At 47.2% G+C, this 21485-nt stretch overlaps 1 protein-coding gene across 2 annotated transcripts in view; it reads right to left on the bottom strand.

Annotated features, from left to right (window-relative positions):
• The window catches only part of fgd5a (FYVE, RhoGEF and PH domain containing 5a), a 96325-nt gene that overhangs the window by 25534 nt on the left and 49306 nt on the right, over window positions 1-21485 (bottom strand). For both annotated transcript variants that reach the window (XM_080727738.1, XM_080727739.1), the window contains exons 8-10: window positions 3813-3903; window positions 1777-1827; window positions 1382-1440 (exon numbers count right to left, since the gene is read on the bottom strand). In XM_080727738.1, coding sequence (XP_080583864.1) covers window positions 1382-1440; window positions 1777-1827; window positions 3813-3903 — 201 coding nt within the window. The remainder of the gene's footprint in view (window positions 1-1381; window positions 1441-1776; window positions 1828-3812; window positions 3904-21485) is intronic.

Genomic DNA, 21485 nt, shown 5'->3' with positions numbered 1-21485 from the left:
TATTTGAACTGGGGACCCCCACCCTGACAAGCCCTTGGAATTGTAGGTATTAATGTGACTCGGTTCCACTGATAAATAGCAGATCTACATGCTCTTAAAGCCTCGCAACGCGAGGCGTTGTGAGCATGTAGATCGGCTATTTTCACAATGTTTGCCTCTTGCTTACTTAATATTTGACAGTTTGGCCAGTCCTGTCGAATATTCGACTATTCGAATACTTTGAGGTCGAATGATTCGAATACTAAAAATCACTATTCGTGAATGCCCTAGTGTCTGTGTGTGTGTGTGGTGTGTGTGTGTGGCAAGCGTGTGTGTATATGTGTGAGTATTTCCACAGTATGTGTCAGTGAGAGGGGAGCGCGAGTATATCGTCCAAACCCTTACACTGCATCCTTTGTTTAAGACCACCTGGGACCCCCTGATGACATCACTATTCCTCGCCCTCTGAATGGACTTTTAGTAGGCCGATATCTAAGTGAGGAGAGGGGCCTTTAACTTCCCTCACAATGCCGCTGTCATTCATGAGACTGATTGACACTGAGATAATGACCCGGCTGTGTCTAAAGCAGTTATACTTTAGTGGTGAGCTTGTAAATCTTCAGTGCATTAACACACTTTAACAGCAAGTCGAGGACCCCCAAATTGATAGGTATTTGGCCGCAGACTCCCTATCTGAAAATGTTTAGTGCCAGGGGGCCCCCAGGAGAGAAGATTTGTGTACAAAGAAAATCGAAATTATTCCAAAATATTCAAATGCTTCAAAAGAAATCTAAAACCTTCAGAAATAGCAGCGACTCGATGTGAGCTTGTAGATCTGGAATTTTGTCCCCATTGAGAACCAATGCCTTACAGCAGTGGTTCTCAACCTGTTATTATTTTGGAGGGTCCCCAGATAATTAATTTAATGTGTTTTCTCACTCAACAGTAAACAAACCAACATAAAGTTTAAGTGTATAGAGGGTATATGCACATTTCTACAGTGACAATTTAAGGACGTTTCATTACCTTTAAAATGTCAAATAAAACATTGGCCAAATTGTCAAATATTAGAGGCAGTCCCCAGTTAAAAAAATATTATTTTGGGGGTCGCAGCCTGAAAATGTTGAGAACCACTGCCTTTACAGCAACTAGGTGTAAACCAGGCATTCGTCTCCATGCTTGAGCAGTGTTGTGAATGTGTGAAACTGATAATGCCAGCTCGTTGTTGTCGCCATGAAAGGTAAAGACCAATATCCGCATGTGGCGTGCAGTCAATCAGATGACTCCGTGGGAGGGCGGTACAGCATAGGTACATGATCTGAATTAAAATGTGGGATGCGTACGTACGTAAGTGCTGGGTTGTGTGTGTGTGTGTGCGTGCGTGTGTGCACGCTCAACTTACCCCCTGTTTGAGACTGTCGTTGGCTTGATCGGCCACCTCGGACACGATGACCAGGGCAGCTGCACCACAACACAACACAACAACACATGGGAGACGGGCGTGAGATTTATGTGCGGCTCCATTCACAGGAGGCACACTCTGCTACTGTGTCTCAACAACATAAAATATCCTTCCTGATTGCTAAATTGAACCCTTGAGACAGTAAGTGCATGAATGAACACAGAATTTGACTGTGTATCATCAGTGTGCGACCGTGCGTGTGTGCGTGCGTGCGTGCGTGCGTGCGTGTTGGTGGCTTTGACGGCTGACAAAAATGTCAATGTTTATGACAGCTTCGTGACAGATGGTTCAGGCTAGCGCTGTATCCCCGGAGCACCCACCCTACAGGGGCTTACCTTGTGTGTCCTCGTATTCTTTGGAATCAGGAGAGAGGTTGTTCAGGTAATCTGGGGGGGAAAAGACAAGATAGAGTGATCACAAGATGAAAACATGGCAGTTCAAAAAGCCGGGGTTTGCCTTTTTTTTTTTACAGAACATTCTGTCTGTCAGTCTACATCAAATTTTCTCTTCAATGGATTGGCAAATTGATCTGAAACTACACAGACAAAGCTGTTACCATTACTATAGTAACTCGAAGTGAGACCTTGACGCGGCCAGGGGCGGCTAACACTCAGGGGCGGAGTGGCTCAGGAGGTAGAGCCGCCGCTTTGGAATCTGAACGTTCCAGGTTCGATTCCCAGCTGCACCTGGCTGAGTGTAGTATCCTTGAGCAAGACTCTGAACCCCTAACTGCCCCCGGTGAGCAGGTTGGTGCCTTGCATGGTTTCCTCCGCCTCCGCAGCCAGTGTGTGAATGGGTGACTGTGATGTATAAACTATTCATAGATTCCACATAGTTTCATTGTTTGACAGCACGATCATCAGTGTATTTTGGATTCATGTCAATTTGTGTTTACCACTTGAACCGTCAATACTTAATAAACTTGACATTTCACTCTGTACTTAGTCTGCTCTTTTTCCCCTCTACACCAAACCTCTTTGCCACAACACCTCGCAGCGTGAGGCGTTGTGAGCTTTTAGATCTGCTATTTTTGGCTAAAGTTCGCAGAATATGGACGCTAGGGTTCAAATCATTAATATAAAAAAGGAGAAAAAAATGTTTCTATCACACAAAGATTTGGAGGACCCCCTGTAGTAACTCTGAGGACCCCCTGTTGAAGACCCTTGATGTACATTGTAAAGCGCTTGGGAGAAAAGTGCTCGAGAGTACATGAGTGAGTGTTAACAGACTAGTGAGATAAACACGAGTGCTGCTGGAATGCTCAAAAAACGTTACTTTTCAGATTTCAAGCTTGCGGATGCTCCTTTTGATGCTTTTTGTGTGATACTGTATGATTAGCTAGGGTGTTAACTTATGAAAAAAAAAGTTAGAATATGGAGATAAGAGGTTTCTGCCCGACAGCAACGATATGCTCAAAATATGGATGTCAACAGACGTTGTTGGGTTGGGGCCTGCACATTCGCGGGTATGTGGGCCTGTTTAAACATGATTATGGAGAATGATCGATCAATTTGTCGCTCAATACAGCCAGATCGTGGAGTAATTGGATTGTTGGATTCAGAGGAACCCAACCTGGCTTTACTATCCACCCGGACATGTCTAACACACTGCTCTATACCAGGGGTCTTCAACAGGGGGTCCTCGAGAAATCTCCTTTTTAGCCAGTTTCTTAACCAGATTCTGAGAACTTTAGCCAAAAATAGCAGATCTACAAGAGGTTTGTTGTAGAGGGGAGAAGTATTGACAGTTCAAGAGGTTAAATATCTGAAAACACAAATTGACATGAATCCAAAATACACTGATGATTGTGCTGTCAAACAATGAAACGATATAGAATCTATGACAAGTTTGTGGGGGTCCCAGCTTTCTCTCTCTCAACTAAGGGGTCCTTGGCTTGAAAACGTTGAAGACCCCTGCTCTATACCATGGTTCAATTGGAACTTCCCATTGGAACGCATTGAAATTCCCGATTGTGTGATGAAAATAACCCACTGCTGCTACGCTACACACAACTCCTGCTGCTAATCGCAAGGGGAACATGTTATGAAAGCAATAACACAGGCGAGGACGTGATATATGGTCTACAGGCCTTTAAAGGCACCATGCAAAGCACATGCAAATGTGATATATCATGGCCGCTCGTGCCGTGCGTTATTTTGAATTCATTTAACCGCTGAATATGTATGCATACACACACAGACACACCCGCGGCGAGACAGCGAGAGTGCATGCACACACACATTCACGCAAGCACGCACAAAAAAAAGTACACACATGGATTCTCTGTCGCTTTATCTTCCCTCCCAGCCAGGTGTGAACGCATGCATGGGAATAGGTGTGAGTGTGAGTTGTGTGTGTGAGTTGTGTTTACCTGTGAGCAGCATACGGTATTGGAGCACTCTCACTATCACCTGCAGTAGTTGGTGTTTCAGTGGCACCTCGGCTCCCTCGGGACCCTGTGTCTACACATACGCACACGCACACGCACACACACGCACACGCACACGCACACGCACACGCACACGCACACGCACACGCACACACACACACACACACACACACACACACATTTTAATACTTTCATTTGGAACAACAACAATTAACATGCCAGATCCAAAACATTTTTGAAGAGGGTTTCAAATGATGGCTAAACCAGACACTGTATGTATGCAGTATGTTTAACACACAGCATAATATGAAATGCAATGATTATACTCTTGTTAATCCACTCAAGGATTAGCCTGGGATTGCTTCCAATTTTGTGCTTCTGATCCGGTCGGGAGCGGATGGCGTCCTACGTCATTTTGTAGTCAAAACGGACTACACTTTGCCCAGAAACACCAAAACAGAAACAGTGTTAACCCAATTAGCACATGCGTAGCCTGGTGGCTACTGGCTAGTAGTTTTGGGTTAAAACTGTTTCCGGTTTGGCGTTTCCTGCCAAAGTGTAGTCCGTTTTGACTACAAAATGAAGTACCGGTACCGGTAGGATGCCATCCGGTCTAGACCGGATCAAACGACCTGTTTAGTAAACGAAGACCAGGTGACGCAAGGTATCAAGGATAGACAAAGCATGGCCTCTTCCAGATAGAGAGGCTGTCGATCACTGCAGAGGCTGAGCAGTACTTGGCCAGTCTTTTTGCAGCAATGTTCTGCAGTTCTCCGAGTTGCAGTCCACGGAGCACAAGTCTGTGGACAACTGGACATGCCCCAGACTTCCAAACACCAGCACAATGAATTGGCAATTATAACCAAGTGACTTGATGCGCTCTACCAAGGGCTGATATTTCATATTTCAAAATAGCCAAAATCACAGAAAAACTATATGCGAACAATAATACACTCAGACACACATGAACAGACGAACGCACACACGCAAGCACACGTTCACACACAAACATGCTCACACAACGCAGCCTCTCTGTATGCCTAATAGCTGGGGTCTTCAACAGGGGGTCCGGGACCCCTAGGGGGTCCACAGAGTTACCACAGGGGGTCCGCCAAATCTTTGTGATAGCATAACTATTTTAAATGAACAACTTTAACCATCACATCCCTATTCCGAGGAGGACTTTAGCCAAAAATAGCAGATCTACAAGCTCACAACGCCTCGCGACGCGAGGCGTTTTTGGCATTTTTTTGTTGTTTTTTCGGCTATTTTTGGCAAATAGGTTTGGAGTAGAGGTAAAAAAAAAAAGAGCAGATCAAGTTGACTAAGTATCGACGGTTTAAGTGGTTAAATGTTTGAAAAAACACATTAACACAAATCCAACATAGACTGATGACAGTGCTGTCAAACAATTCTATGAATCTACGGTTTCTATGAAATCTATGAAAATCTGAAATACAATTCTATGCAATATGTTGTATGGGGGGTCCCTGCTTCATCTCTCTCTCTCAACTAAGGGGTCCTTGGCCTGAAAACGTTGAAGACCCCCTGCTCTAATAGGGTGACCTCTACTTCAGTGTTGTGACTCAAGGTCAGAGGTGACAAAAGCAATGTTAAGACAACCTTGGCGGCGACAGCAAAAACCCCCCACACGTCTCCCACCTCCCCAGCAGAACAAAAACCCTCAGCCGTCCCCATTCTTCTTCTGCAGGCAGTCATTTTCCAGGTGAAAGGGGACGGAGAACGACACAATGAAAGAGAGATCTGTACAATGAATCAGGATCTAATTGTCCCTGACAGCTATTTATGCCCTGAGCGGGTAGGACACACACACACACACACACACACACACACACACACACACACACACACACACACACACACACACACACACACACACACATACACGTGTGTGTATGCATGCATGTGTGCACATGTGCACTCGTACACACACACGCATGCAAAGAAATGCCTTCTAATGTCTAATCTAATGAAGTCTTATCCTTCATTAGAGAGGCAGAGATTGTAACCCGCAGGAAACAGCATCTTCATCTCAGTTAAGCACGCACGCACGCACACGCACGCACACGCACACGCACACGCTCCACGGCTGGTGCAGATAACAGTGTTTGCAGTGAGGAGCAGAGGGGAGGGGAGGGTGGGGAGGTGCCGTTAAACACAGAGTTCTTTGTCTTCATTACGGCGAGGCTGAGACGAGAGGAGAGGAGTTTAAAAGTAAAAAAGCAGAGAGTTGTTGCTGCTGCTGCCAGACTCGCAGTCAGCTCTGTTAATAAGCCATGCCTCTGTGAAGTCTTCCATCCTAACTGTCTGTTATGTCTGTCTGTCTGTCTGTCTGTCTGTCTGTCTGTTTGTCTCACTGTCTACCATATATGGTCCTCGCCCGGGCACCATGTGGACACGCAGGGTTTCTCTCTCCATCTCTTTGAACCCTCGCTCATTTATCTCTCTCTCTCTCTCCCTCTCTCATATATATATCGTTGTTGTCGGGTGGAAACCTTGTATGTCCAAGACCGTTCGTTTTGTATTTATCATTTTAAAAATGAACTAAACTAGTGAAAACAGCAGATCTACAAGCAAACAACGTGTGCTTGTAGATCGGCTGTTTTCACTACATTTGTGCAACAGCCATCAGGAGCAAAATCAGGAGAAGTTTAAACAGTTTATTTGGCTATAAAGAACCCTCATCTACAAGCTTGTGACTGAATGTGTTGTGAGCCTATAACTCAGCTATTAAATCTTTAGTAAATTTGTCATATCAAGGTCCCTGGCACAAAATGTTTCAAATGGGGTACGAGGCCAGATGTCTTTGACATGGAGAACTACTGCTCTATATCCCAGTCTGTCTTGTCTTTGTTATTTCTCATTCTCCTTATTACAGTATACGGCTCATTCATACTTCATTTTCAACTGAAATATGTGTTCACGCTTTGCAGGCGAAAATCATTCTCCGTTGAGCCACAGTCGTTAAGCATAAATTCTCGCCTAATTCTCACCTGCTGTTTCTCACTCTCTCTCGCTCTCTCTCTCTCTTCCTCGCTGAGTACGGTAACAAGTTCTGGTTGTTGAGACCGTCTGAACGTCCCCACCAGGGGCGTCACAAGGGGGGGAAAAGTTGCACTGAGTTACTAGGGCCCAAGATGTAGGGGCCTTAATTATTTTATACTCTAGCTATTGATAGCAGATAGCAGATACACAAGCTCATAGCGCGGCACCGAGTGCCGCACTGCGGGCTTGTAGATCTGCTATTTTTGAAAAATCTTTGAATATGTGTATTTCTTAAGCGGACATTTGTAACTCAAATTTTCGCTTCTGGGGGGTCACTGGAAGTAAATATTTTGAGATGGGGGTCCGTGGCCAAATACATATCATTTTGGGGGTCCTTCACATGATAAAGTTTGAGCACCACTGACATAGAAACATACGTTTTTCAAAAAACTTGGACCAATTTTCATGATTTTTCAAAAATAGCAGCTGTGAGCTTGTATATCTGCTATTTTTCAATAGCCTAGTTAAAGCACAACATAATGCGCCCCGCAGTGAATCCTTGTACCCCCGGCCCAGAATTTGGTGCGACACCCCTGAGTACGGTAACAAGTTCTGGTCGTTGAGACGCCGTCTGAGCGTCCCCACTCCTCCACCGAGTGTCACTTGTAAACTGTCATCCAATTGACACGTGTTCAGAGGAAGTGGCGGCGTTTCGGCAGCCCAGAAGATGGTAATTAGTGAGGGGTTTGTTGTTTGGGCGAGCCAGCCAGGAGACAGGATGATGCCTTGTACCAGAGGAGACTAACGCACAAAGGCAACACACACACACACACACACACACACACACACACACACACACACACACACACACACACACACACACACACGCACACACACACACACACACACACACACACACACACACACACACACACACACACATCACGCCCCTCTCTGTCTCTGTCACGGCCAGCCGATTCGCCGCCTGCACGCGCAACTGATCTAATTGGGGAGATGTAAAGGACGCCGCCTCCCTAATTAGCTTCTGTCTGCCTCATTGCCCAGATGCCTTTACTAGGAATTCACTCCATCGCTCTCTCTCTCTCTCTCTCTCTCTCTCTCTCTCTCTCTCTCTGTCCACCTGCTGCACTGCACAGACCGTGCAACCCCCCATCATCCGCTGGGCTTCTCTGCACACAGTAAACACGGCCAGGGACGTGCATAGAATTTCAGAGAGGCAGGGGCTGACATTTGCGAAAGGGCCTTTTGGTGAAAATATCAAAAATAGCCGACCTCCAAGCTCACAGCTTGAAGGTTGAAGGTCGGCAATTTTCAGTGCTACAATGAGTTAAGCATAATCAAGATAATATTGGAGATGTGGCGTAAGGCATGGATTTCTATGCAGGGAGGGCAATTCTTTTAACATACCTGTAAGATGCTGCATTCAAGTTCAGCAGAGTTTGGACAAGGCAATTCTGTTTGATGCTGCCTTCAGGTATGACATGGAAAGAGGGGCATTTGCATTTCTTTCACCATACAGTAGTAAAAAAAAAAACACATTGATGGTCTGGAGAGGGCACTTTTTACAGACTGATAAAAGGACAGGGGCTCAAGCCCCCTCTGATGTCTATGTGTGCACGTGCCTGAACATGACAGAGTTCCACCGGCAGCAACGTGGAGGAACCATTATGCATGATATGAATATATAATAAAACCTAGTCGCACCAGTAGGTTCCACAAGGCCTGCATCTGTGCCGATGGATGCACAACATGCTAACAGGCGAAAATAATGAACCACTTTAAGCTCTATTAACAACTTGGGAGCCAAACTCGTTCAGTGACGAGTTAAGGCCACTAGGTGTCCCCCTGCCAAAAGGAGCTATCTCGTTGAGAGACGAGGCAACATAGGGTTAACTGTACGTGCCTGCAGCTGCCCTCTGAATGACCCGAGTCCATTACGTCACCCCACAGCAGGCAGGGAGACAGAGGGGGAGAAAATGCGGAGGCAGTTTACATTGCTTTACATTATCCTCTGAAACATAAGAAGGGCTTTATCTATGAATGAGATGAAAAGAACGCCAGGGAAGCAGAGATCTGATTGTTTTCACGGCGACACTATAACGCGATGGTCGGCTCCCGTTTGGATTGTAGTTTCGCGAGCTTTTGTAAACAAAGGGATTATCTTCCTCAATCGTCAGCGGACACCCACGTGCACACGCACGAAGCTTCCGAGGCACTTCAAAATAAAGCGTGAGTGAATGATGGCAGCAGCAACAGCTAGAAATGTTATAAACCTGAGCAGCCCATGTGTTAAAAAGAAAATGTATTTGTAATTAATTAATGTCATGCTCACAATAGGTATGTCAGGGTTAAAGTGGTTAAGAATAATATCGAAACCAAACATACATACATGCTGACACAGAAGAAACACACACATTTGAACACACGTGAACGGTAGGTTCCGTACGGAACCATTGTTTACTTAGATATGGAAGGATGACCTCCCACTTGGGTAATGACGCCCCCTGGCGATCATTCAGAGAAACTACTTCAGCTCCCGTACTAACGTAGGTAGGAAGGGCCTGTCACTCAAACCGGAGTGACCCGCCTCCAGGCTATATAAGCCCCCGGAGGCGGAAGTAACATCCTCTTAATACCACTCTCTGCCACATTCAGTGAAACAGAGGGGCATTACGTGGGAGGTCATCCTTCCATATCTAAGTAAACAATGGTTCCGTACGGAACCTACCGTTTACTGTCAATATTCCAGGATGACCTCCCACTTGGGATTCTTAAACTCCCCTCTAAGCCACAACCTACTCTCATACCCCCACACACCCCTCATACGGGTGAGCACAGCCCAAACGGGCGTGACCCATCACCCAGAAGGTCCCAGGCCCACCGGACCTGGGTGTGAAGGCATGAGAAAATAAGGAGAGACCGGAGTCCGCCTCATTCAACTAAATGAAAAGGACAAGTCCGCCTTATAAGTAAGACACACTATATAAGGAAAACACAGGGTCCCCCCCAAAATACCCCAGGTGGCTACATGCCCACCTGTGGGAGGGGAAGATCCGACTCCTCTATGACGTAGAGGAGGCAACTGCACCCAGAAACGAATGCGCTAGCGAAGAGGATTCGATATCCAGGTGATAGTAGGCTGCAAAGGTAGAAGGCGAAGACCAATTCGCCGAAACACAAATCTCCTGAACGGAGACTCCCTTTGCCAGTGCCCACGAAGTAGCCACACCTCTAGTGCTATGGGCTTTAAGTGCCGCCGGCACTTCCACACCCGCACTAGAGTAAGCCAGCCTAATAACATCCACAATCCACCTCGAAAGAGTGGGTCTAGACACCGGCTTTCTGACAAGAACATTGCCCATTTCCACGAAGAGCTGAGAAGAAGCTCTAGAACCAGCAGTCCTGTCACAGTAGGCCTTCAATGCCCTGACAGGACAAAGGCAATTCAGCCGTTCATCCTCCACCGAGACAAACGGAGGAGGATGAAAAGCCAGAAGAACAACAGGCTCCTTAGGAACCACCATGTTCTTAGGAACAAACTTAAGATGAGGCTTGAGCAACACCTTGAGATCATTGTTCATAAACTGCATGCACTCCGCAGACACCGAGAGAGCTTGCAGGTCACCAACTCTTTTAGCCGTGGCCAAAGCCAGCAAAAGAGCCGTCTTGAAACTCAAAAGTTTCAAAGGCATCCCTACAAGCGGCTCAAAGGGAGCCCGACATAGGCCCCCTAGAACCACCTGCAGATCCCAAACTGGGAACAAAGACCTAGTCACCGGCCTCAAACGTTCAACTCCTTGCATGAACTTGATGACCTCCGGGACTTTAGAAGGTGCCTTGCCCGCCACCCCCAGGTGACAGGCATTAATAGCCGCCAAATACCCCCTAAGGGTAGAAAATGCCAGACCACTTTTCAAGCGGTTCTGCATAAATTCCAGAATTTCCTGGGCTGACGCCACATGAGCCACCACAGGTGGAACACGCGACTCACACCAGTCCTCAAAGGCATTCCACCTTCCATCATAAGACGCCCTCGTAGAGGGCGCCTTAGCACTCTGAATGGTAGCAACCCCTTCAGAAGAAAAACCGGCTGCCAGCAGGTTTAACCTTTCACGTGCCAAACCCACAGGTCTAGGACCTGCAGGTCTTGGTGGAAGATCTCCCCCCTGGCCTGACTCAACAGGTCCCTGCACTGAGGCAGCTGCCAACCCGGTTCGCAAAGGAGAGGGGCGATCGCCGATCTCCACGTGCCCTTGTAGGGAGCCACCAGGAGCATCTCCAGACCGAACCTCCTGACTCTCTCCAGAGTGGGTCGGATTAAGTCGAAGGGGGGAAACGCGTACAGTAGACCTCTCGGCCACGTGTGCGCTAAGGCGTCCAACCCCAAGGGAGGACTGCCCTTCACCGCGAAGAACAACGGACACTTCGTATTCTCCGCTGACGCAAACAGGTCCGCCACTTGCTGACCGAACTTGCGAAAAATCTGGCTCGCCACCCTGGGGTGGAGAGACCAATCCTCGTAGCGAGGACCTCCCCTGGACAGGAGATCTGCTCCGCTGTTGAGGAGACCTGGGACGTGTAAGGCCCTGATCGACTTGAGGCGCGACAAGCACCAAACCGTCAATTCTCGAGCCAGACGGTCCAGTGGCAACGACGACAGGCCCCCCTGTTTGTTGACATAAAACATCGACGATCATCCAATCGTCGATGTACGTCGCCAACCTGACGCCCTGCTGTCTCAGCGGGGCGATGGCTGCTTCGGTCACTTTCACGAAAACCCTCGGGCTCAGTGACAGACCGAAAGGGAGTACTGTATACTCGTACAGGCGACCCTCGAAGGCGAACCGTAGGAATTTCCTGTGTGGGGGATAAATCTGGACGTGCTGATAAGCATCCTTCAGATCCACTGAACAGTGGAAATCCCCTTGCCTGACCGACCGTAACATGGTGGGTACAGTTAGCATCCTGAAAACGTATTTCTTCAGGTACACGTTTAGTGCCTTTAGGTCCAGGATGGGACGTAGCCCCCCCCCCTTTTGGGCACCAGGAAATAACGGCTCCAAAATCCCATGCGGGATTGGGTCCTGTCCAGCTCCACTATAGCACCCTTGCTTAGCAATGAGCTGATCTCTTCTCTCAAAAGACTTGCTTTTAAACCACGCGCCCTGGTATGAATAACCCTGCTCGAAAGCGGGGGTATGTCTGCGAACTGTAACCTGTAACCCCTGGTTATCGTTCGAAATACCCAATGGCTCGGGTTGCATAACTTCCACTGGCGCGCGCAGCGTGCTAGCGTGTTTTGAGCGAGAGAAACCCCACCACTGTGCTTCCGTGACGGCGGAGCTTTTTGGCGGCCGGACCGGAAGTGGGGAACCTGCGTATCCGTATCCGGAACGACCGGATGCGGAGCGCAAGGGTTCAATAGGCCGCATGGCGGAAACACCTTCTGGTTGTACCGCTTGACTAGCGGAGCTATTTTGCGGCGGGACCGGAAGTGGGGAACCTGCGTATCCGTATCCGGAACACCCGGATGCGGAGCGCAGGGGTTCAATAGGCCGCAAGGCGGGAACACCTTCTGATTGTACCGCTTGACTAGCGGAGCTTTTTTGCGGCCGGACCGGAAGCGGGGAGCTAGCGAATCCGTATCCGGTGAAACCGGAAGCGTTCGGTTTTCGCTCGATAGAGCGACAGGAAGAGCAAAGCGATTCGACTGATAAACAGACTCGCCCACAACTAAAGCATTCTCCCCTGACAGGAGAGGAACTTTTACGTTTAATACCTGCTCTAAGGCCTTTATGCTTGTCCCTTGACCCGGGCTCATAGTAGGCCGACAGAATTTCTGACTCAAGGTTAAATTCATAGCATCGCTCACGCGAGGGAAAATCCACTCGCGCGCATGAGGAACCATATAATTGTTTGACGTTAACATTACTGGTTGCTGATAAAACCTCTGACTGATTAAAGAGTCCTGACGGGACTCCATCATTCTTACAGGAGGCATGCATAAAGGAGTCATATTGTCGACGCGAGGGATATCCCACTCGCGCGCTTGAGGAACCACATAATTGTTTGACATTAACATTACTGGTTGCCGATAAAACCTGTGATTGATTATCGAGTCCTGACAGGACTCCATCATTACTACAGGAGGCATGCATTTATCTTAGCCCCTGTCCTAAGGCCTTTATGTTGGCCCTTGACGAGGGCTCATTAGTAGGCCGGCAGAATTTTGTGACTCATTGTTAATTCATTGCATTGACCACGCGAGGGATATTCTCCTCGCGTGTAAGGGGAACCATCTAAATGTTTGACATAACATTACTGGTTGCTGATAAAAACCTGTGATTGACTACAGAGTCCTGACAGGACTACATCAATTTTACAGGAGGCATGCAAGATGGAGTCGTCTGTGCAATAGAGTTGGACAGAAACAGACTTGTTCTTTCAACAGATTTATCTGGGACACAAGAGGCATATACATTGACATTCTCATCTTCATTTCCCCGACGCGGGGAAGGCCTTTATGTTTGACCCTTGACGAGGGCTCATTAGTAGGCCGGCAGAATTTTGTGACTCATTGTTAATTCATTGCATTGACCACGCGAGGGATATTCACCTCGCGTGTAAGGGGAACCATCTAAATGTTTGACATAACATTACTGGTTGCTGACACAACCTGTGATTGACAAAGGAGTCCTGACAGGACTACATCAATTTTACAGGAGGCATGCAAGATGGAGCCGTCTGCGCAATAGAGTTGGACAGAAACAGACTTTGTTCTTTCAACAGATTTATCTGGGACACAAGAGGCATATTCATTGACACTCTCATTTTTATTTCCCCGACGCGGGGAAAATAAACGTCCTCGTTTGGGGGGAGGGGAACCGGGTGACACCACGGACCCCTGCCCCAACACAATCCCCCTCTACAATGTCCGCAACTAAAGCATTCTCCCCTGACAGGGGAGGAACTTTTACGTTTAATACCTGCGCTATGGCCTTCATGCTTGTCCCGTGACGAGGGCTCATAGTAGGCCGACAGAATTAGTGACTCATCGTTAAATTCATTGCATTGTTCACGCGAGGGATATTCCCCTCGCGTGTAAGAGGAACCATATAAATGTTTGACATTAACAATACTGGTTGCTGATAAAACCCCTGATTGATTAAAAAGTCCTGACAGGACTTTCAACACTTTTACAGGAGTCATGCAAGATGGAGTCATCTGTGCTAGTGCAATAGAGTTGGACAGAAACAGACTTTGTTCTTTCAACAGATCTATCTGGGACACAGGAGGCATATACATCGACATTCTCATTTTCATTTCCCCGACGCGGGGTACAGAAAATAAACGTCGTGCCCACCACTCTATACTGGGGTCTGACAGAACCCAGAAAAGATTGTGCTTGTGTAACTTCCATGAGGATTGTAGCGCTTTAGTGAATCCAACATCTCCGTTGCAGAAAACCAAAGTCCTCTGCCATCGCTCCACCCGCTCCACCCGCTTGACTGGCGGGTGGAGGGGCAGTTGAAGTGCTGGCGCCGCAGGGGCCTTACCTTTCACTGTAAAGACAGGGCGAGAGCCATCCTCCTCCGCCATGTCCTCCTCCTTCTCGTCCTCAGAGTATCCTGAGTACGAACCCTAGCTCTGACTGGAGCTCAGGTCCGATTCGCGCCTGAAGGATCGGACTGCTTTGTTAAAGTTCACGTCGAAGGGGACGTCCCCGACGGTCACATCACAACGCTACTCTTTAGGCACCGCGCCCGTAGGAGAAATGGTCACCGGAGGGATATTGTTAGACTTCTTAGTCACCTTCCTCGCGGTAACTCCGCCAGACCCGCCAGCTCCAGTGACAGTGGAGCTAGCTGCGGTCGGCTGCACGGCAGGCGGTGTCTCACGTCGCTTGGCGCCATCTTGACCAAGGCGCGCTGCTGAACAAGCGGTGCCCCGGACGGCAGCGCCGCACCTTGACTATCGGTGCGGGCCGCCTGGGGCGGACAGCCTGGGCTGTAGGATCCAGAGCGTTAAGCCCTCCTGGTGGAGCGCAGGCTCCGAGGCCTGCCCTAGCCAGGTGGAACCGATGTACCATAGCGAAGCAGTGTAGTTAACGTTAACAAGGAAGCTGTCGAGCAACGAGCTAACGGCTAAAGCTAGGCCAAACTTGGTTCAGGCAGAAACATACATTCCCTCGGCAGAAAAGCAAGAGGGACCATAGCGAAACATGTAGCTAACGTTAACAAGGAAGCTGTCGAGCAACGAGCTAACGGCTAATGCTAGGCCACGCTTGGTTCAGGCAGAGGCCTTAACAAGCTAACAGCAGAACAAACATACATTCCCTCGGCAGAAAGCAAGAGGGTTCATAGCGAAGCAGTGTAGCTAACGTTAACAAAGGAAGCTGACGAGCTAACAAGCTAACGGCTAAAGCTAGGCCACGCTTGGTTCGGGCAGAAGCCTGAACAAGCGGTAAATTTCTTTGTTATAGAAAAGAAAACCGTCGGTTTAGGACGGGACAAGAATAATTATTCTTAAGTACGGGTATAATTCTACACTCGCCGGTGGGCGACTCCAATGCCACCGCTTTAGGCTAATGCGCGAAGAATAAAATACAAAGGCTGAGTTTCAACTTATCTGAATGTGATATCGCAGAGAGTGAAAAGAGGATGTTACTTCCGCCTCCGGGGGCTTATATAGCCTGGAGGCGGGTCACTCCGGTTTGAGTGACAGGCCCTTCCTACCTACGTTAGTACGGGAGCTGAAGTAGTTTCTCTGAATGATCGCCAGGGGGCGTCATTACCCAAGTGGGAGGTCATCCTGGAATATTGACAGTAAACACTCATTTCCCATTCCATGCAATAGAGATGGGATTTATGGCTCTTTGAAGTGAGCTGGATCTCTGGGATCCGTTCCCTTCAAAGAGCCGTTCAAAAGACTGGCTCATTTAAGTTACTAGTTACTTTGTAGATTTTTATTATAATTACAAATCACTTCAACCCTATATTCATTTCTGCCATATATACATATATGCGTCGCGTTGCGACCCATTGTGAGCTTGTAGATTTACATTTTAATTCCCAACTTCTGCTTTTGGGAGAGTACTTCCTCGTTGCAGTATTGATACTTTTAATTAAGTAAAGAATTTGAGTAGGCTACTTTTCCCACCACTGTTCATTTAGAAAGGAACAGCTCCCTATAATGCAAGCCGGATCCCATCGTTCATTTCAAAGAGCCACTCAAAAGACTAGATTCGTTCCACCTCTACCATGCACCCAGACGCGCACGGACATACGCACACACGCACACATGCACGGCGTATTGGCTTAGTAGAGCTGGTCCAGTAAACAAGCCATTGGCTGTGGAGAGGGGTCTCTTTAATCGTGTAAGGGTCCAGCAGTGATCTGATCAGGGTCCAGAGCTACTTCATCACTGTCATCACCACGTCCACAATGAGATTACAGCAGCCACACCGCTGGACCCCAGCTTAGAGCATTCAGAGAGAGAGAGAGAGGTGTGTGTGTGTGTGTGTGTGTGTGTGTGTGTGTGTGTGTGTGTGTGTGTGTGTGTGTGTGTGTGTGTGTGTGCGTGCGTGTTGGGGGAAGGTCACTGACTGAAAAGCCATGTGAATATTATATGTTATATATTGTGTTGTGCGACGAATAGCAAGGCTCTCAACAATGCGACGCATTGTAAGATTGTAATTTTAATTAAAAGAAAACTTGTCAAATTTGTATCGTGCACAAAAAAGGGACGCCATGCTGAAAGAACGAGGGTCAGGTGACGCTTCGTAACGTCAAAAAGGTGACTGAAACCTTAAAACGTTTCAACGCACACAAACCCAAAATCCAACCAGGGGCGTCAATTGGGTATGGCAGGGGTATGCAGCTGCCATACCCTGGGTCCAGGGGGGAAAATAGAAGTTACTTTTAAATATAAATCCACGAATGTCTCTTTGTATATCTGTTCTGGTTATTATGTTGTTAAAATTACAGTAAAATAACTACAAATGCAAAATTTTACAAAATGGTCACTTTAACAAGGTATTACACTTATTCTCCCCATCTTGACAAAATGGTATATTCCCAGGTTCCGCAGGTCAGCTGCACAGGTGCAATGCATTATTGTTAATTGTGGCACGTTTACTAACATGCCAAGTTTAGCTGCACTTGAACAACCGTTCCAGGCTGCCATATCCAGCCCAAGAAACCGTAGAAACGGGTGAAAAATAAAATGTACTTCCTAAAATAAATGTATCATGCCTGTTGCTAAGGTATGGCAACATGACTGGTGTGCAAGACACCAGTCATGTTGCCATACCTTAGCTTTTTCTGAACTGACGCCACTGAATCCAACATCACAGCGTTTGGTTTGGTGAAAACTCAGAGAGGTTGCCGGCGGTCAGTAGATAAACGACCCCGCGTGCCTCTTAGCGGTGGGCAGGGGGCGGTGTGGAGCGACCTGTGTGGACCTGGGCTCCACTCCCTCAGTCCTCCTTGTCCCTCATTAAGGCAGGGTCACACAGACCCTGGGGGGTCCAGAGCCTGCGCTGCGATACGCCACTGCATCCATCATGCACGTTCAGCCTCACATGCGCGAGGGGGGCTGAGGTGTGTGTGTGTGTGTGTGCGTGTGTGTGTGTGGGGGGGGGGGAGTGATGCGGGATGCGTTGGGGGAGTTTGTGCTGGTGTATATTTGCGGTATGGGAGGGCTCTTTAGATTCAATATAGCGTCACTGTCGGGCAGAAACCTAGTATCTCCAAGTTTCAAATTTGTACGGCTTTACTTACTTTGTAAGTAAAGCCCTGCTTCACCATACAAGGCCGTTGCACAAAAGTAGTGAAAACAGCAGATCTACAAGCACACAACGCCTCGCACTAAATAATTTTTAAAATGATAAATGCAAAACGAACGGTTTTGGACATACAAGGTTTTCACCCGACAACGACGATCTTAAAACACAAATTGACATGAATCGAAAATACCCTGATGATCATGCTGTCAAACGACGAAACTATATGGAATCCATGAAAAGGTTGTGGGGGTCCCTGCTTCATCGCTTTCTCAACTATAAGGGGTCCTTGGCCTGAAAACATTGAAGACCCCTGCATCATATCGATGTACATTGAACATGTGGTTTCTCTCCTCTATACGTCGGCTGTATAGGAGCCCTGCAGGGCCGGACTATTTCTGGTGAGGGGCAGCTGCTCATGAATATTCATGAGGAGGGACAGTTGGTCTCTTGTCGGCTCACTTCGGTAATCAATGGAGAGATGCCTGGAACCATAGCGTCATCCAGTCACTGTAGATCAATGCACGGGACTGTTAACTGCTGAATTTGGGGACGTTACGAGTTACTGAATAAAAACCTACATCAATTTCTAGATAAACAAAATACATCTATAACCAGCATGAGAGAGGGATACAGGTCAGGTGGGCACCAAAACCATCACCTCAATGTACAGATGTTTCCTGTTGAGATTGGCACATTTCACCCCGTTTTTTTTTTTTTTTTTTTTTCATCTCACTCACTTTGTCTGCTGACCTCACTCAGCAACGACATAAAACAAAAATAAAACAATTCACAGGAGGCGAGCAGTGATCACCCCATGATGTGCACTGCAATGTAGTTTCAAATGCACTACATTGCAGGTGCTTTTTGAGAGTGAAAAAATAAGAAGACACGTGTGACATGTGTGATCTGGGCAGCTTGCCCCAGGAAATGTGCCAATCTCAACAGGAAACATCTGTAAAATTGGTAATTTGAATTTAGTAAAAAATATATATATATATATACTGTATATATATACACACACACACACACACACACACACACACACACACACACACACACACACACACACACACACAAACAGTATATTTGAAAAATGGTTTTAAGTAATGTATACATGATGTGAACATGCACAACATCATTATTAGTCTTAATTGTATCCTTCAACTTCTTGTTAATGCTCCAAAAATGACTGGATATACAGGTTTTGTGGCAATTGTGGAAATATTAGAGAGTGATCCTTGAGACATGTAGCAGTGGATGACGTATTGGCTCTGCATAGAATCGTTGACAAAGAAGGGCGGGATGAAAGGAAAACATGTTTCACCTCAAGGTGACTTCATGTGTCAAGTGATTTCAGCTACTGTACATGAACAGCAGATCAATGTAATCGTCCAGCAAAAGACTGCATGGAAATAAGAAATCTATTGCTGTAGCTGTGCACACAACGTTCTTTCCTTACTGTAATAATGGTCAATATCCCATGATCAGACAGGGTTCCCATCAAAGGTAAACTACAGAGAGCCAGGAGCGTCACAAGGGGGTGAAAAGTGGGACTGCTTTACTAGGGCCCGCCCAAGGTGGAGGGGGCTTAATTATTTAGCTATTGATTTTTTTTTTTGAAAAGTCATGAAAATGTGTGCAAATCTTTGAATATATGTATTTTTAAGCGAACATTTGTAACTCAAAGTTTGCTTCTAGGGGGTCCCTGGAACTTAATGTTTTGAGATGGGGAAACTAAGGTTTTTCAAAAAACCTTAGAAGGATTTGAATTATTCAAAGACCTGCACACATTTTCACGATTTAAAAAACTTCGCAGCGCGGCACTCGGTGCCGCGCTGTGAGCTTGTATACCGGTATCTGCTATTTTTCAATAGTTAAAGCACAAAATAACGCGTAATAACGCGTTCCCAGTCTAAATGGGTTAAACCCCCTCCTTCCCCCATGAAGTACATTCATGGGGGCCCCCGCAGTGAATCCTTGTACCCAGGGCCCAGAATTTGGTGCGACGCCCCTGCAGACAGCAGCGCTTTATAAGAGGAACATTATAAGAGGAAGGTACGGACAGGAGCAGACGCAGGGAACGTGAAGGAACCACCGTGATCATAAAACAACCCAGATTACGAGCCAATCCACCAGAAGCCTAGGCGGGGGAGGAGCGAGGATAAAGAGATGTGTGTGTGTGTGTGTGTGATGTCGGAGAGGCAATGAGGAGGGCAGGGGCGTCAATTGGGTATGGCAGGGGTATGCAGCTGCCATACCCTGGGTCCAGGGGGGAAAATAAAAGTTACTTTTAAATATAAATCCATGAATGTCTCTTTGTCTATCTGTGCTTGTTATTATGTTGTTAAATTACAGTAAAATAACTACAAATGCAAAATTTTACAAAACTAGGCCTTACCCGTTCAAAGATATGAGCTCTAAGATGATGTGCAGTGTGTGGGTTATGGGATGTGCACTGTGCACACAGTATATGAGGGATGGAAAGTAACTTTAACTGGTGCTTGCATGATGTAGGAGCATCAATGTAAGAAACCCGTTTCGTTTAATGGCTACAGAAATACTGCCCCCCCCCCCCCCAGCCCGCCCGCCCACCCGCCTGCACACACACCCCCCCACCCCGTGTGTGTGTGTGTGTGTGTGAGTGTGTGTGTGTGTGTGTGTGTGTGTGTGGGTTTGTGTGTGATTGTGCATGGCCTGAACAACAGCGCCCCTCCCTTAACATGTGTGGTCACAAAAGGTACTGTAGGCTAAATAGATATAGATACACCATAAAAATGCTAATATACAGCATACGATTTGTGTAAGTGACAAACGGCCTTCACAGTTATGTCAGGTGTGTTCATATGCTGATAGTGATGCGATTTCAGGTCAATTGCTCCAGCCACCGAGGAGAAACGCTGGGACAGACAGACACTCACTCACTCACTCACTCAGTCAGACATTCGCAAAATTATAGTATAGATGGTCACTTTAACAAGGTATTATAATGATATTCCACACTTGTATTCTCCCCATCTTGTCAAAATGCTATATTCCCAGGTTCCGCAGGTCAGCTGCACAGGTGCAATTCATTATTGTTAATTGTGGCACGTTTACGAACATGCCAAGTTTAGCTCTTGAACAACCATTCCAGGCTGCCATATCCAGCCCAAGAAACCGTAGAAACGGGGGGGGGGGAAATAGAATGTACTTCTTAAAATAAATGTATCATGCCTGTTGCTAAGGTATGGCAACATGACTGGTGTCTTGCACGCGCGCGAAGGCGCGCGTGCAAGACACCAGTCATGTTGCCATACCTTAGCCTTTTTTGAACTGACGGGTCTGGTGTTTGGCTGGTGTGAAAGAGGAGTGTATGACGGCAGAAAGGTCAGCCCCGTGGAGAGCGGCGAGGATACGAGGAGGTTTAGAAAAGGCCATTATCTCCCCACGGAGGCTGGCCGACACAACCTAAACTGAGAGAAGATTGAGTGGAACGCCTCCGCTCGGGCGGAACTGCAACGCTACAGTTTTGCAGTGCAAACAACTGAGGAGGAGGAGAACGTGAGACTACAGACTGCTGTCCTGTGGGAATAAAATACTGTTAATATATCGTTGCTGTGTCGGGCGGAAAACCTCTTATCTCCTCCGCGCATACGCTCCACTGTTATCCACTGCAATAGTGGAGTTTCATACAAACTGTTCAACGTGTAAGTACACTAGTAAGACGCCTCAGGGCGCCCTTTTATGCATCATGTCATGGCTGTCTGGCCAGTGATGTATATATGGAGACTCCTGGTACCTACCCAATGGAGAACTTTATATGGAGATATGATGTGAGAGCCCAAACATGCCTACTCATTTAT

Source organism: Nannobrachium achirus (genome assembly GCF_963921795.1).
Source record: "Nannobrachium achirus genome assembly, chromosome: 6".
Lineage (NCBI taxonomy): Eukaryota > Metazoa > Chordata > Actinopteri > Myctophiformes > Myctophidae > Nannobrachium > Nannobrachium achirus.
The sequence above is the reverse complement of the archived record's forward strand: the minus strand, read 5'-3'. Positions and strand labels throughout refer to the sequence as shown.